We start from the raw sequence: 13363 nt of genomic DNA on the forward strand, positions 1-13363 counted from the left end.
ACATTAATTACTGCATTTCAAACCCTTTACTGTAGGTCATTGAGATGAAACTATATTAGAACAATGTTTTGTAATCTACATTAGTTTTTTAAAAAACTAACTTGCGAAATGTGAGGGAGGAGCAAATTCCCTAGCTGATTGGCAGCTGAAATTGTAAAAGTCAATTCAGAGAGCAAGCTAATATGTTGGGAAGAAATGATAACAGCCGCAGGGGAAAGCAATATGAAAAGTTGGCTCATGAGACAGGGTAGAAATAGAATTTGCTAAGTGGCAGGGGAGGTGAACTGTGATAGTGTGAATTCTGTGTTCTACATAAAATCTGTACGTGGAGATTTTCTTGCTTTGACAGTTGACAGTTGGATATGTAGCTCTCCATTCTGTGGTAGGTAAGAGTTATGAGGAGTCAGGCCTCTGGATCTAAGGGCTCTGGAGGTAAACTTAATGAGTGTCTCAGGCATCATGTTGTCCCTGAGCCTCTTAACAAGAGTGCTGCCCAAGCTCACCCTTCTCCCATTATCCCTACCTCTCTCTCTTTGTCTCCCCCACCCCAAATTGGCTCATTTTTGCTTATACAGAAGTCTAAATAGATACATACAGAAATAAATTTACAGAGCTATCTTAATTTTAACAAAATCAGACTCTAAATAGTCTCACTGAAATGTTTAAATAATTTTTATGAAATGGCCTCTCAATACTAATTTTATCATTGATGCCTAGGCCTTTGTTATTTTCAGTAATTTATAAAATTTCACATTGCATTTAATATTCACTTTATAATTGAGTGAATATGTTTCTAGAGGTAAACTTTTATGACACAGTAGGTCCAACCACTGTAGGCATTATTTTGATCAAGTAAAATTGTCTTTCTTTTTAGTATTTTTTGTGTTTATCCCAACATTAAATATCATCTGTAAATCCTGATTAACTTGTTTTTTTTTTTTTTTTATTAAAGTTGTTCATCAGCTGTCTTAAGTAAGCTTTAGAAGGGTTTAAATTCAGTTTTAATCTTCTACACAAAGCCACAAGATACCTATTATCCCTTTTAACTTCACTTAGTAGGCTTAAAATGAAAAACATTTTTACTTAATGCTTTATGCTCTTTAGGACTTTAAAATAGAAAAGAATGAAATTTTCAAACCAACTTATACGTCTATTGAACAAGTAATTCTATTTAAACATATAAAAATATATTTAATCCTAATTTCATAAAGTTTTAAATAGTTCAGAAGTAGCCATCCTGAAAAAAGAAAACAAGTAAACAAAATAATGTACACTTTAGACTTTAAAAATCTTTTAGTAAGAGCTAATTTCCTCAAGTGCTAAACATATTTGCAATACAAAACACCCAAATATTAAAACCATTCCACACGCTTTAGTAGAAACTTAAAATTTAAAACATTTTACCTGGAAATCTAAACTAAGTAGGTTTTGCTTGGTGTCATTTAAGTCTCCAGATGAAAATGAAACAAAACCAGAGCTTTCTTTAAGACAAAGAAGGGAGTATTGAAAAATGTTAACTGACTTCTTTGTAAAATCTAAAATAACTGCCTCCCTTGGGGTTACATGCCTTTCAGTTCTTTGTGCAGAAAATCAGCCAAGAGAGTAACTAGGGAAAATGGTTACCAAGGCAAATATTTGTTCTAAATCACGGGAAAATGGAAAGCAGCAGGGGGTGGGGAGGAAAGCATTAGTCCGTAGGCTGAGAAAGTAGAGTTGGAAGCACAAAAGTGGGGCTTAAGAAATGTGTGATTTTCACAGACTAATTGCATTAAAAATGTTAACACTCATACTAGCCTTCATGTCACTTGAGCTTTATCAGACAGCAGAGATACTGTTGTTGCCAAGTTAGAGGACCGTACATTCCTGGGATGCCTTTAATTGGGTTAATGTTATTTAAATCTCTAATCAGCTCCCTACCAGCCAAACCAATTTCTCACACAATATTGTTAACAAATCAGGGCTTCCCTGGTGGCTCAGTGGTAAAGAATTCGCCTACAGGCGGACACGGGTTTGATCCCTGATCCAGGAAGACCCCACATGCGGCAGAGCAACTAAGCCCGCTGTAATGAGAAGCCTGCACACTGCAACTGAGAGGAGCGCACACAGTAACAAAGACCAAGAACAGCCAAAGATAAATAAAATTTTTAAAAGCTGTTATATATTAGTGTCACTGAAATCATATAACTTCCAACCTTAAGCAATAATAAAATAGGCAGGAGAGCCGTGAGGCTTCTGATTAGGGCAAATTGGTTATCTAGTTCAGCCTCAGTTTCTTCATCTGCAAATGAGCAGGTCACAGTCAGATCAAGGTTCCTGGCCCATAGTGCTGCTTATGGGGGACCTTGGATGAATTACTGCTGTTTGTAACTAACATTTATTCTTTATACAGCTGGGATGGTAATACCTACCTTTCAAATTTTTGTGCAAGTAGAATGAATAGCATATATAAAATTCCTCTCATAGACTAGGTAATTTTAATATCTGCTTTTTAAAATTCTTACTTTAAAAAAAAATAAAATTCTTACTTTACCTCAGGGGTCTAAATTGCTTGACAGAGAAGAGCTACATTTTTGTCTTTCCAAAATCTTAATGTGACTTGGATAGACCAAATCAAGATGATAGATTGAACACACAGGCCACCCAAATTCCTAAAACTAAAAACTACATTTTCTTTTAAAAATGTAGTACTGCACCACAAAATTATTAGTACTATTAGAAGACAAAATTTTTGATAAATTCCTTAAAGACTGAAAGCATATAGGCTCTGTCTGACAGATGACACTATAGCCCAAACAGGTGTAAGACAGGATAATTTTGTGGGTGTTCCAAGTTTAAAAATTACAGATCTTAGGAATGGTGAGATACATTTGGAAACAGCACTCAGCAGAAGCAGGGTATATGACCCCAATCCTCCTGATGTCTCCATCATTTGTTCCAAGTATTATGCATTTACCTCCAAATTGAACCCGTGTTCTCATCTACTTGGTCTTGCATGTCTAATTGAAAAGGGAGCTCCCATGTTCAGAATCCAAACTAGCTCAACTGAGTACAAACACTAAGTTGACTATCTCTACCCACACATTCTGAGCTTTTCGTCAGTGTTTCTAACATAAGTAGATAGCCCAGGATTACCAAATATTTGGGAAAATACTAACATTAGAGATAGGAGTTCCCCTCGTCTCTTCCCCCACAATACCTGCACACAATCCGAAAAGAGCTTTGGAGATTAAATCAAGAATGAGATGCCACTAGACACCATTGCAAAAACCAAAACAGTGACGATACCAAATGCAAGTGAGAATGTGGGGCAGTAGGAATTCTCGTTCATTGCTGGTGGGAATATTAAATGATACACACTCTTTTGAAGGTAGTTTGGAGGTTTTCTAGAAAAATTCTACAGTCACACTCCTTGATATTTACCCAAATAAGTTGAAATCACAAAACCTGCACACAGATGTTGACAGCAGCTTTATTCATAATTGCCAAAACTTGGAAGCAACCTTTAATAGGTGAATGGATAAACTGTGGTACATCCTACAATGGAATATTATTTAGTGCTAAAAAGAAATAGGCTACTAAGCCATGAAAAGACATGGAGGCACTTTAAATGCATATTGATGAGTGATTCCAGCTATGTGACATTCTGGAAAAAATAAATCTGTCAAGACAATGAAAAGGTCAGTGGTTGCCAGGGGTTGTTGGGGGGGGTGGGTCAGAGAGAAATGAATAGGTGAAATCACAGAAGATTTTTAAGTCAGTAGAAATACTCTATATGATATCATAATGATGAATACATGTCTTTGTACAATTATGTAAACTCAGAATGTGCACACCAAGAGTGAACCCTAATGTAACTTATAAACCTGAGTGATTATGTTGTATATAGGTTCATCAGATGTAACAAATGCACCACTCTACTAGAGGATGTTGATAATCAGGGAGGCTGTGTGATGAGAGTACTAAGGATACATGGAAAACTTGTGTACTTTCCTCTCAGTTTTTCTGTGCATCTGAAACTGCTCTAAAAAAAGAGTCTTTAGGCCTTCCCTAGGAACTTCCCTCAATCAATTAACCTCAGATATGCAGATGACACCACCCTTATGGCAGAAAGTGAAGAGGAACTAAAATGCCTCTTGACGAAAGTGAAAGAGGACAGTGAAAAAGTTGGCTTAAAGCTCAGCATTCAGAAAACTAAGATCATGGCATCTGGTCTCATCACTTCATGGGAAATAGATGGGGAAACAGTGACAGACTTTATTTTTGGGGGCTCTAAAATCAGTGCAGATGGTGATTGCAGCCATGAAATTAAATGACGCTTACTCCTTGGAAGGAAAGTTATGACCAACCTAGATAGCATATTAAAAAACAGAGACATTACCTTACCAACAAAACTCCGTCTAGTCAAGGCTATGGTTTTTCCAGTGGTCATGTATGGATGTGAGAGTTGGACTGTGAAGAAAGCTGAGCACCAAAAAATTGATGCTTTTGAACTGTGGTGTTGGAGAAGACTCTTGAGAGTCCCTTGGACTGCAAGGAGATCCAACCAGTCCATCCTAAAGGAGATCAGTCCTGGGTGTTCATTGGAAGGACTGATGCTGAAGCTGAAACTCCAGTACTCTGGCCACCTGATGCGAAGAGTTGACTCACTGGAAAAGACCCTGATGCTGGGAGGGATTGGGGGCAGGAGGAGAAGGGGACGACAGAGGATGAGATGGCTGGATGGCATCACCGACTCAATGGACATGAGTTTGAATAAACTCCAGGAGTTGGTGATGAACAGGGAGGCCTGGTGTGCTGCGATTCATGGGGTCGCAAAGAGTCGGACACGACTGAGTGACTGAACTGAACTGAGGAACTTGCCTATAGCTCAGATGGTAAAGAATCTTCCTGTATGCAAGAATACCTGTAATGCAAGAGACCCAGGTTCGATCCCTGGGTCAGGAAGATCCCCTGCAGAAGGAAATGGCAACCTACTCTAGTATTCTTGCCTGGAGAATTCCACGGACAGAGGAGCTTGCTGGGCTACAATCCATAGGGTCGCAAAGAGTCAGACGTGGCTTAGTGACACGCACACACACCCAGGCCTTCCCTGGTGGTCCAGTGATTAAGAATCTCCCTGTCAATGCAGGAGACATGGGTTCAATCCCTGACCTGGGAAGATTCCACATGCCGTGGAACAAATAAATCCTTGTGCCGCAACTACGGAAGCCTGTGAGCCACAACTACAGAAGCCCACACATCTAGAGTCCATGTTCTGCAAGGAAGAGTAACCCCTGCTTGTTGCAACTAGAGAGAGTCCATGCAGTCAAAAATAATAAAATAAAAAAAAATTTTTTTAATAGTCTTTAAAAGAGAATGTGGCCTGATTTGAAATATATACATTGTTTTCAGAAGAAAAAAATGTGGATAACATGCAGTATTAGACACATTGGACACATTGCTTAGAGCAAAAGGAAACTCATTCTTTTGAGAACTTAGCAATAGCTATATTCTTTCCCAGCCTTCCACTTCTAGGAATCCATTATAGAAACATGTCTTTCTCTGCACAAGTGTACCTCCAGAAAAGTACTTTGAAGCATTGTACCCAAGTGTAGAGGGTAATTAAACAGTTGTATACTGACAGGGAACAGTAGGCTGTTATAAAGTTACGTGGAGAGCCTGAAGTAACTATTATACAGACATGCATAGTTGTCCACAATATTACCAAGAAGAAGAAAGAAACTTTAAAGCAGCGCATATGCTATTATGTTACCTTCTTTTAACCTATACAATTTAGTATCTTCCTAGAGAAAAAATTGGAAGAAATAAATAACCAAATGTTAGTTATCTTTGGGTGATGAAATTATGAGAGGATTTTTAGTATGTAATTCTGTATTCTTATAATGTTTTGAGCTTTTCATAACCAGGTCAGATAAAAGGAATCTTTTTAAAAAAATTTAACCAATCAGAAAAAGAAATAATTTAAATAGCAGCATAGAGGAGTAGCCAAGACTAGTAAAGTTGCAGGGAACCAGATTGTAGTTTCTGAGGTCCCTGCTCTAAAATCTTGTGAGTTAATGGACTGTTACATGAGTCCTTCTGCAGAAACTGTTTTAACCACAGTAGTATCAACACATGGAAAATGCTGGTATTCGTGTTCTCCTCCTGTTTATTATTGCAGCTATAACTATGTTCTAAAGCTTGGCTCTGACGGCTGCTCTGCAGTTTGGTGTTGGTCACCAAACAGGATGTCAACAGGTCCTTCAGCACCCAGGCTATAAGCACAGCCAGTGCAGGTTCCAACTCCAAAACATACTTTTGAGTAAAGTCTCCTTTTCGGTATTTTTACCTCTGTGGTAGAAAGTGCCAATGAGTTAGTTTTTCTTTTAAGGTTGTAGTTGCTTATGACAACTTTGTAGATAACACTCAGATAAAGCTAAATTTTGAAAATTTTAAGTAAGGGTCCTCTCAGAAATGGGAGTCTTAACCTACCTCAAGCCTATTCTATATCCCTTCTTAGTGTCATAGTCAAATGCCTTTTCAGCTAACTCGTACTGAATTTGCTTCATCTTCCCACAAAGAATACTACACACATCTTTTGGCCACATCACGTGTGGGAACACAATCCCTGGGCATTTGAAGTGCAGAATCTCAACCAGTGGACCACCAGGGAAGTCCCTACTACAGGCCTATATTAGTCAACACATTCTACTAAACAGTTCTTTAAGATCAGCATAACCATATTATAACCTGACAAGGAAATTATAAAAAAGGGGTAATTATAAATCAGCCTCACTAATGAACATAGATTTTAAAAAACTAAAATATTAGCAAACCAAATCTACTAGTATATAAATAGGATAATATATCATGACTGTACTAGGTTTATTCAACAAATACCTGGTTGATTTAAGGATAAAATCCAAACATTATATGATCATCTTAATGTTTAAAGAAGGAAGAGGGAGGAAAAAAGCTTTTACATACTAGAAATAGAAGAGAACTCATTAGTCATCAGAGTATCTACAGAAAATAACTTCTTCCACTCATAGCTATATACCCAAGAGAAGTGGAAACATAAATCCACATGAAAACTGTACACCAGTTTTTAAACTACACTCTTCATAACAGCCAAAATGTGGGAACAACTCAAATATCCAGCTGATGAATGGAGAAAGTAAGTATATTCTGTTTCTACAATGGAATATTATTCAGCAATGAAAAGGAATGCTATGATACATGCTACAACATAGATGAACCTCAAACACATTATGTTCAGTGCAAGAAGCCAATCACAAGAGGCCACATATTGTATGCCTCTTTTATATGAAATGTCCACAGTAGGCAGATCCACTAGGCAGAAAGTAGATGAGTGGTTGTTGGGGTAAGGAGACTTAGAGTGGGGTGACAGAATGGGGAGTGACTGCTAATGAGTACAATGTTTCTTCATAAAGTGAAAGTTTCTTCATAAAGTTTCTTCAAATGTTCCAAAAATAGGTATCAGTGATATCTCCCAAATAAGAAAGTGAAGTCGCTCAGTCATGTCCAACTCTTTGTGACCCCATGGACTGTAGCCTACCAGGCTCCTCCATCCATGGGATTTTCCAGGCAAGAATGCTGGAGTGGGTTGCCATTTCCGCCTCCAGGAGATCTTCCCGACCCAGGGATTGAACCCGGGTCTCCCACCTTGTAGGCAGACGCTTTACCGTCTGAGCCACCATGGAAGTCCATAGAAAGTGAAAGAAAGGGAAGTTGCTCAGTCTCTCTCAAATATGAAAACACTAAAAACTACTAAATTGTATACTCTAAAAGGGTGAATTTAATAATATGTAAATTATATCTCAGCAAAGCTACTATTAAAAAATATTCAATGTTGTAATACTGACATTTTTCCCTTTTTGGGAACAAGACAGGCAGGCTCACTGAAAGTTCTGGCCAGTGCAGTAAAACAAGGAGAGGGGAGGGGGGTGGGAAATTTAAGTAGAAAAGTAGAAAATTGGGACTTCTCTGGTGGTTCAGTGGTTGGTACTTTTGCTGCCAGGGGCCTAGGTTCAATCCTTGGTCAGGAAACTTGAGATCCAGCAGAACATGTAATGCAGCCCCCCAAAAAGTGTAAGAAAATTAAGGAATATTACACAGGTGAAATACTTTCTTTGCATAGGAAATCTGAAATGAGGGAGGGGTGGTCAAATGAGTAAAGGGACTCACCTGTATGGTGAGAGATGGAAAATAAATTTTTTCTGGTGAGCATATTACAAGTGCTTAGGAAGCATCACTACAAACAAAGATAGTGGAGGTGGTGGAATTCCAGTTGAGCTATTTCAAATCCTAAAAGATGATGCTGTTAAAGTGCTGCACTCAATATGCCAGCAAATTTGGAAAACTCAGCAGTGGCCACAGGACTAGAAAAGATCAGTTTTCATTCCAATCCCAAAGAAAGGCAATGCCAAAGAATGTTCAAACTACTACACAATTGTACTCATCTCACACACTAGCAAAGGAATACTCAAAATTCTGCAAGCTAGGCTTCAACAGTACATGAATCAAGAAATTCCAGATGTTCAAGCTGGATTTAGAAAAGGCAGAGGAACCAGAGATCAAATTGCCAACATCCGTTGGATTGTAGAAAAAGCAAGCGAATTCCAGAAAAACATCTACTTCTGCTTCATTGACTCTGCTAAAACCTTTGTGTGGATCACAACAAACTGTGGAAAATTCTTAAAAGAGGAGGGAACACCAGACCACCTTACCTGCCTCATGAGAAATCTGTATGCAGGTCAAGAAGCAACAGTTAGCACCAGATGTGGAACAACGGACTGGTTCCAAATTGAGAAAGGAGTACATCAAGGATGCATATTGTCACCCAGTTTATTTAACTTATACGCAGAGTACATCATACAGAATTCTGGGCTGGATGAAGCACAAGCTGGAATCAAGATTGCCAGGAGAAATACCAATAACCTCAGATTTGCAGATAACGCCACCCTTATATCAGAAAGCAAAGAGGAACTAAAGAGCCTCTTGATGAAAGTGAAGGATGTATCTAGTCAATCCTAAAGGAAATCAGTCCTGAATATTCATTGGAAGGACTGATGCTGAAGCTTAAGCTCCAGTACTTTGGCCACCTGATGTGAAGAACTGACTCATTGAAAAAGACCCTGATGCTGGGAAAGATTGAAAGCAAAAGGAGAAGAGGGCAACAGAGGATGAGATGGTTAAATAAATAGCATCACCAACTCAATGGACATGAATTTGAGCAGACTCTGGGAGATAGTGAAGGACAGGGAAGCCTGGCAATGCTGCAGTCCATGGGTTGGTTGCAAAGAGTAGGAAACCACTTAGCAACTGAACAACAATATTCCATTGTATATATGTACTACATGTTCTTTATACATTCCTCTGTCAACAAACATTTATGTTGCTTCCATGTCTTGGCTCTTGTAAACAGAACTGCAATGAATATTGGGGTGCCTGTATCCTTTTGAACCATGGGCTTCTCTGGATATATGCCCAGGAGTGGGATTGCTGGGTCATACAATAACTATTTGTAGTTTCTTAAGGAACTTCCAGATTGTTCTCCATAGTGGCTGTACTATTTTACATTCCCACCGCCGGTGCAGGAGGGCTCCCTTTTCTCCACACCCTCTCCAGCATTTATTGTTTATAGACTTTTTTATGATGGCCATTCTCACTGGCTTGAGGTGGTATTTCATTGTAGTTTTGATTTGCATTTCTCTAATAATTAGTGATATTAAGCATCTTTTCATGCATTTCTTGGCCATCTACATGTCTTCTCTGGAGAAATGTCTATTTAGGTCTTCTGCCCATTTTTTGACAGCGCTGTTTGTTTTCTGGATGTTGAGCCACATGAGTTCTTTGTAAATTTTGGAGACTAATCCCTTATCAGTTGCATTGTTTGCAAGTATTTTCTCCCATTCCATGGGTTGTCTTTGTGTTTTGTTTGTGGTTTCCTTTGCTGTGCAAAAGCTTTTGAGTTTAATGAGATCCCATTTGTTTATTTTGGTTTTATTTCCACAACTCCACTCAGAAAATGGCTCAGAAAAGATATTGCTGTGTTTTATGTCAAAGAGTGTTCTGCCTATGTTTTCCTCTAAGAGTTTTATCCAGTTTTCCCAGCACCATTTATTGAAGACACCATCTTTTCTCCATTGTATAGTCTAGCCTCCTTTGTCGTGTTAGTCACTTAGTCATGTCCGACTCTTTACGATCCCATGGGCTGTAGACCACCAGGCTCCTCCGTCCATGGGATTCTCCAGGCAAGAATACTGGAGTGCGTTGTCATTCCCTTCTCAAGGTGATCTTCCCGCCCCAGGGGTTGAACCCAGGTCTCCCACATTGCAGGCAGATGCTTTACCGTCTGACCCACCTGAGAATGCCTTCTTTGTTGTAGATTTATTGACCATAGGTGTGTGAGTTTATTTCTTGACTTTATATCCTGTTCCATTGATCTATATTTCTGTTTTTGTGCCAGTACTGTACTATTTTGATGACTGTAGCTGTGTAGCATAAAGTCAGGGAATGTGATTCCTCCAGCTCCATTTTCCTTTCTTAAGATTGCTTTGTTTTTATTCAGGGTCTTTTGTGTCTCCCTACAAATTTTAAGGTTGTTTTTTTTTTCTTGTTCTAGTTCTGTGGGAAATGCCTTTGTTGATTTGATAGGGATTGCGTTCAATCTGTAGATTGCCTTGGGCAGTATAGTCATTTTGATAGTATTGATTCTTTCTTTTTTTTTATATGAAAAGATGTTTTATTATTATTTTACTATATAACATATTAGTGAATACACCCAATTGTATCTTCTCAAAAGGCAAATGAGATCCAGGGTAACATTCCTCTTTGATTCCTAAAAACATCAATATCATCTGTCTTTTGGAGGATTCAGTTTCCTACGACGTCTATGATACTGTCCACGAGGATACCAACAGTGCTTAGTAGTAAAGAACATTTTACTGAGTTGTTCTATCATGGGTCCTTGCTCTAAGTGTTCACTTTTTTCTTCTAATCTGGTTTTCAGTACTAGATCATGTGTTTCTTCATTGTTGTGCACTGGATCTGGCCAAGGGATAGGTTTTGTGTGTTCATATGGAATGTCCACAGAAGGGTGATAGCAAACTATTGTCCTGGCCTCAGATGTCAGAGCAAGCTCTACTTTGCAATTATAGTCGTCTGGAAGAGAAGAATACGTAGATTTGTGACCAACACAATATAAGGCTCCGTTTTGAATTGGAAATAAATGTTTCAAGATAGTTCTGCTTGATATTGCCCATTTTACTGCTGCCAATGCCATGGTGAATCAAAATGCTTATCAGGTGGTATAAAGATGATTTGAAGAGAAACTGCTTTTAAAATCGGCTTCTAGATATAACAATCTTCACCCCTGGACTGTAGCTCACCGCGAACCCACCATCTTGCCTCCAGTATTGATTCTTTCATCAAAGAACGTGGTATGTCTTTCTAGCTGTTTGTGTCATCTTCAGTTTCTTTCATCATCATCTTAGAGTTTTCAGTGTACAGGTCTTTTGTCTCCTCTGGTATGCTTATTCCAAGACCAGACTTTAACATCACTTAACACTTGGACTTGAATGTCACACTCTGGAGATAGCTGAGTCATTCAGGCTTAGATCATGAACACAAAAGAATGGATAGGTGGGAGCTGACTCTTAATATTCACACCTCCCAGCTATCCATTCTTTTGTGTTCATGACCTAAGCCTAAATGACTCAGCTATCTCCAGAGTGTGACATTCAAGTCCAAGTGTTAAGTGATGGCACTGACTGTGTCTCAGTGGAATCAGGGAGCCCTTGAATCAACAGCAAGGCATTTTGCATAACTGTAATTTGTTCTTCTTTATTTACTAATATATTCAGCTTCTGTCAGTCAGAAAGGATCTTCCTATATCCTGTCTGGATGTCCTCAAACTACCATCTATTCCATCTTCCCATTCTCTCCTTGATTTCTTGAAATAATATCTACAGAAAACACCTCCATGTGTTCGGCCTCCCATTTGTTCCTTAATCTACTGTGATTCAGCTGTGGCATTTATGGTCGGCGTAAAAGTGCCCTCTCAAACTTTCAGTGGGCCACAGAAGCCATCTATCAGCCTTCTTTTTTCTTACTGTTTTATTGATCGCCCTATTCTTGGAAGTCTATCTGTCCTTCCCTCTATCCATCTTTCTTTCCTTCATCTTTTACTGACTTCATCCCACCCACTTCCACATCATAAATATTCATGTTCTCCATCCTCCATAGCCCTCTTCTATATCTGTCCTTGCTTGCCCTCATAATATTGTTCATCCAGTAAGCAAACATAAAGGAGCACTAATAACATTGCTTTAACATATGCCAATGAGCTACAGATCTATTCTAAGCTCTTAACTGTTTCCTGAGCTTTATATTCAAGTTGCCAACTTTGATTTGTTCAAGTTGGTTTGGATCGCTCCCACGAGTTGTATCAGTACATACAGAAGAACAAGATGTACCATCTGCTCCAAAACTTGTTATTCCTCCTGTATTCCTTATTGTGGATAACTCATGGAAATTCAGAAATGCAAGATTTACCTAATCACTGGTTTTACTGCTCAGAGGGGTTTTAAATTTTGGTTCCATCTCTCCCTTTTATAGCTGTTTATTTAAGTTTAGGCTTGAAAGGAGATATGAGTTTATATCATGTCTGCACAGCTAGGATATAGTTTTGCTTATCCAAGCCAACTTATTTTAACACTTGTAATATTCAGATAAGTGTTTCAAGAGGTTTAGGTTAAATTTTATGGAGGAGAAATTTTGTGCAAAGAAAATCACATTTGGTATTTATAGTTTAATTTCCATTCCTACAAACTATAGTGATTTATTTTTTTGCCATAAGAATGTGCATTCAAGGGTAAAAATATAATGCATATTATTTTAGCAGTTGGTTTTATAGAATCTTAAAAATAACCTAAGAACCGATATTTTTTGTATGTCCTTTGGCAGAATCAGGTCCTCACTTTTTCCTACATACCCTATACATGATGGGGATAGAAGAGAAACAAAGAAACTGGCAGCATTAGCTTGCTCCACTATGTGCCAGATGTTCTCTGCTAGGACAGTACTCAGTAAATCCTTCAACCCAAAAGTGTACCTTGTTATACTTCAGTTTTCAGAGGAAGAACACTGAAGTATTATAGTCTAAATGAGGAAACTAAAGCTTCAGAGAGTTAAATAATTTGCCTGACTTGCTGAGAAATGGAAGAACTGAGTGTAACTTCAAGTTAGTCTGATTTCTTTCTTTTCACAACAGTCAGGCTACACACTTTTCAGCTCACCCCTACAGTGCTCCTTCTCCCAGCAGAAATGGAAGGATGGGTAGAATATATTCTGCAGCCCA

General features: G+C 38.5%; 3 protein-coding genes across 4 annotated transcripts in view; 1 reads left to right on the forward strand and 2 right to left on the reverse strand.

Moving 5' to 3' along the window:
• The window catches only part of ECM2 (extracellular matrix protein 2), a 36993-nt gene extending 35434 nt beyond the window's left edge, over positions 1-1559 (reverse strand). For both annotated transcript variants that reach the window (XM_043453751.1, XM_043453750.1), the window contains exon 1: positions 1405-1559. The gene's annotated coding sequence lies outside the window, so the exon portion shown is untranslated. The remainder of the gene's footprint in view (positions 1-1404) is intronic.
• LOC122432041 (centromere protein P) overlaps positions 1-13363 on the forward strand; it is a 225039-nt gene that overhangs the window by 187803 nt on the left and 23873 nt on the right. The window lies entirely within an intron of this gene.
• Positions 10724-11384, reverse strand: LOC122432042 (39S ribosomal protein L42, mitochondrial-like). The gene has a single exon (XM_043453762.1). It carries the CDS (start codon positions 11285-11287, stop codon positions 10859-10861), a length of 429 nt encoding a protein of 142 aa, XP_043309697.1. The 5' UTR covers positions 11288-11384; the 3' UTR covers positions 10724-10858.

This window comes from Cervus canadensis, chromosome 30 (assembly GCF_019320065.1).
Source record: "Cervus canadensis isolate Bull #8, Minnesota chromosome 30, ASM1932006v1, whole genome shotgun sequence".
Classification (NCBI taxonomy): Eukaryota; Metazoa; Chordata; class Mammalia; order Artiodactyla; family Cervidae; genus Cervus; species Cervus canadensis.

What these genes read in the sequence shown, in the direction of transcription:
- LOC122432042 (XM_043453762.1), bottom strand. Translation starts at nt 11,287, where the DNA reads ATGGCATTGGCAGCAGTAAAATGGGCAATATCAAGCAGAACTATCTTG.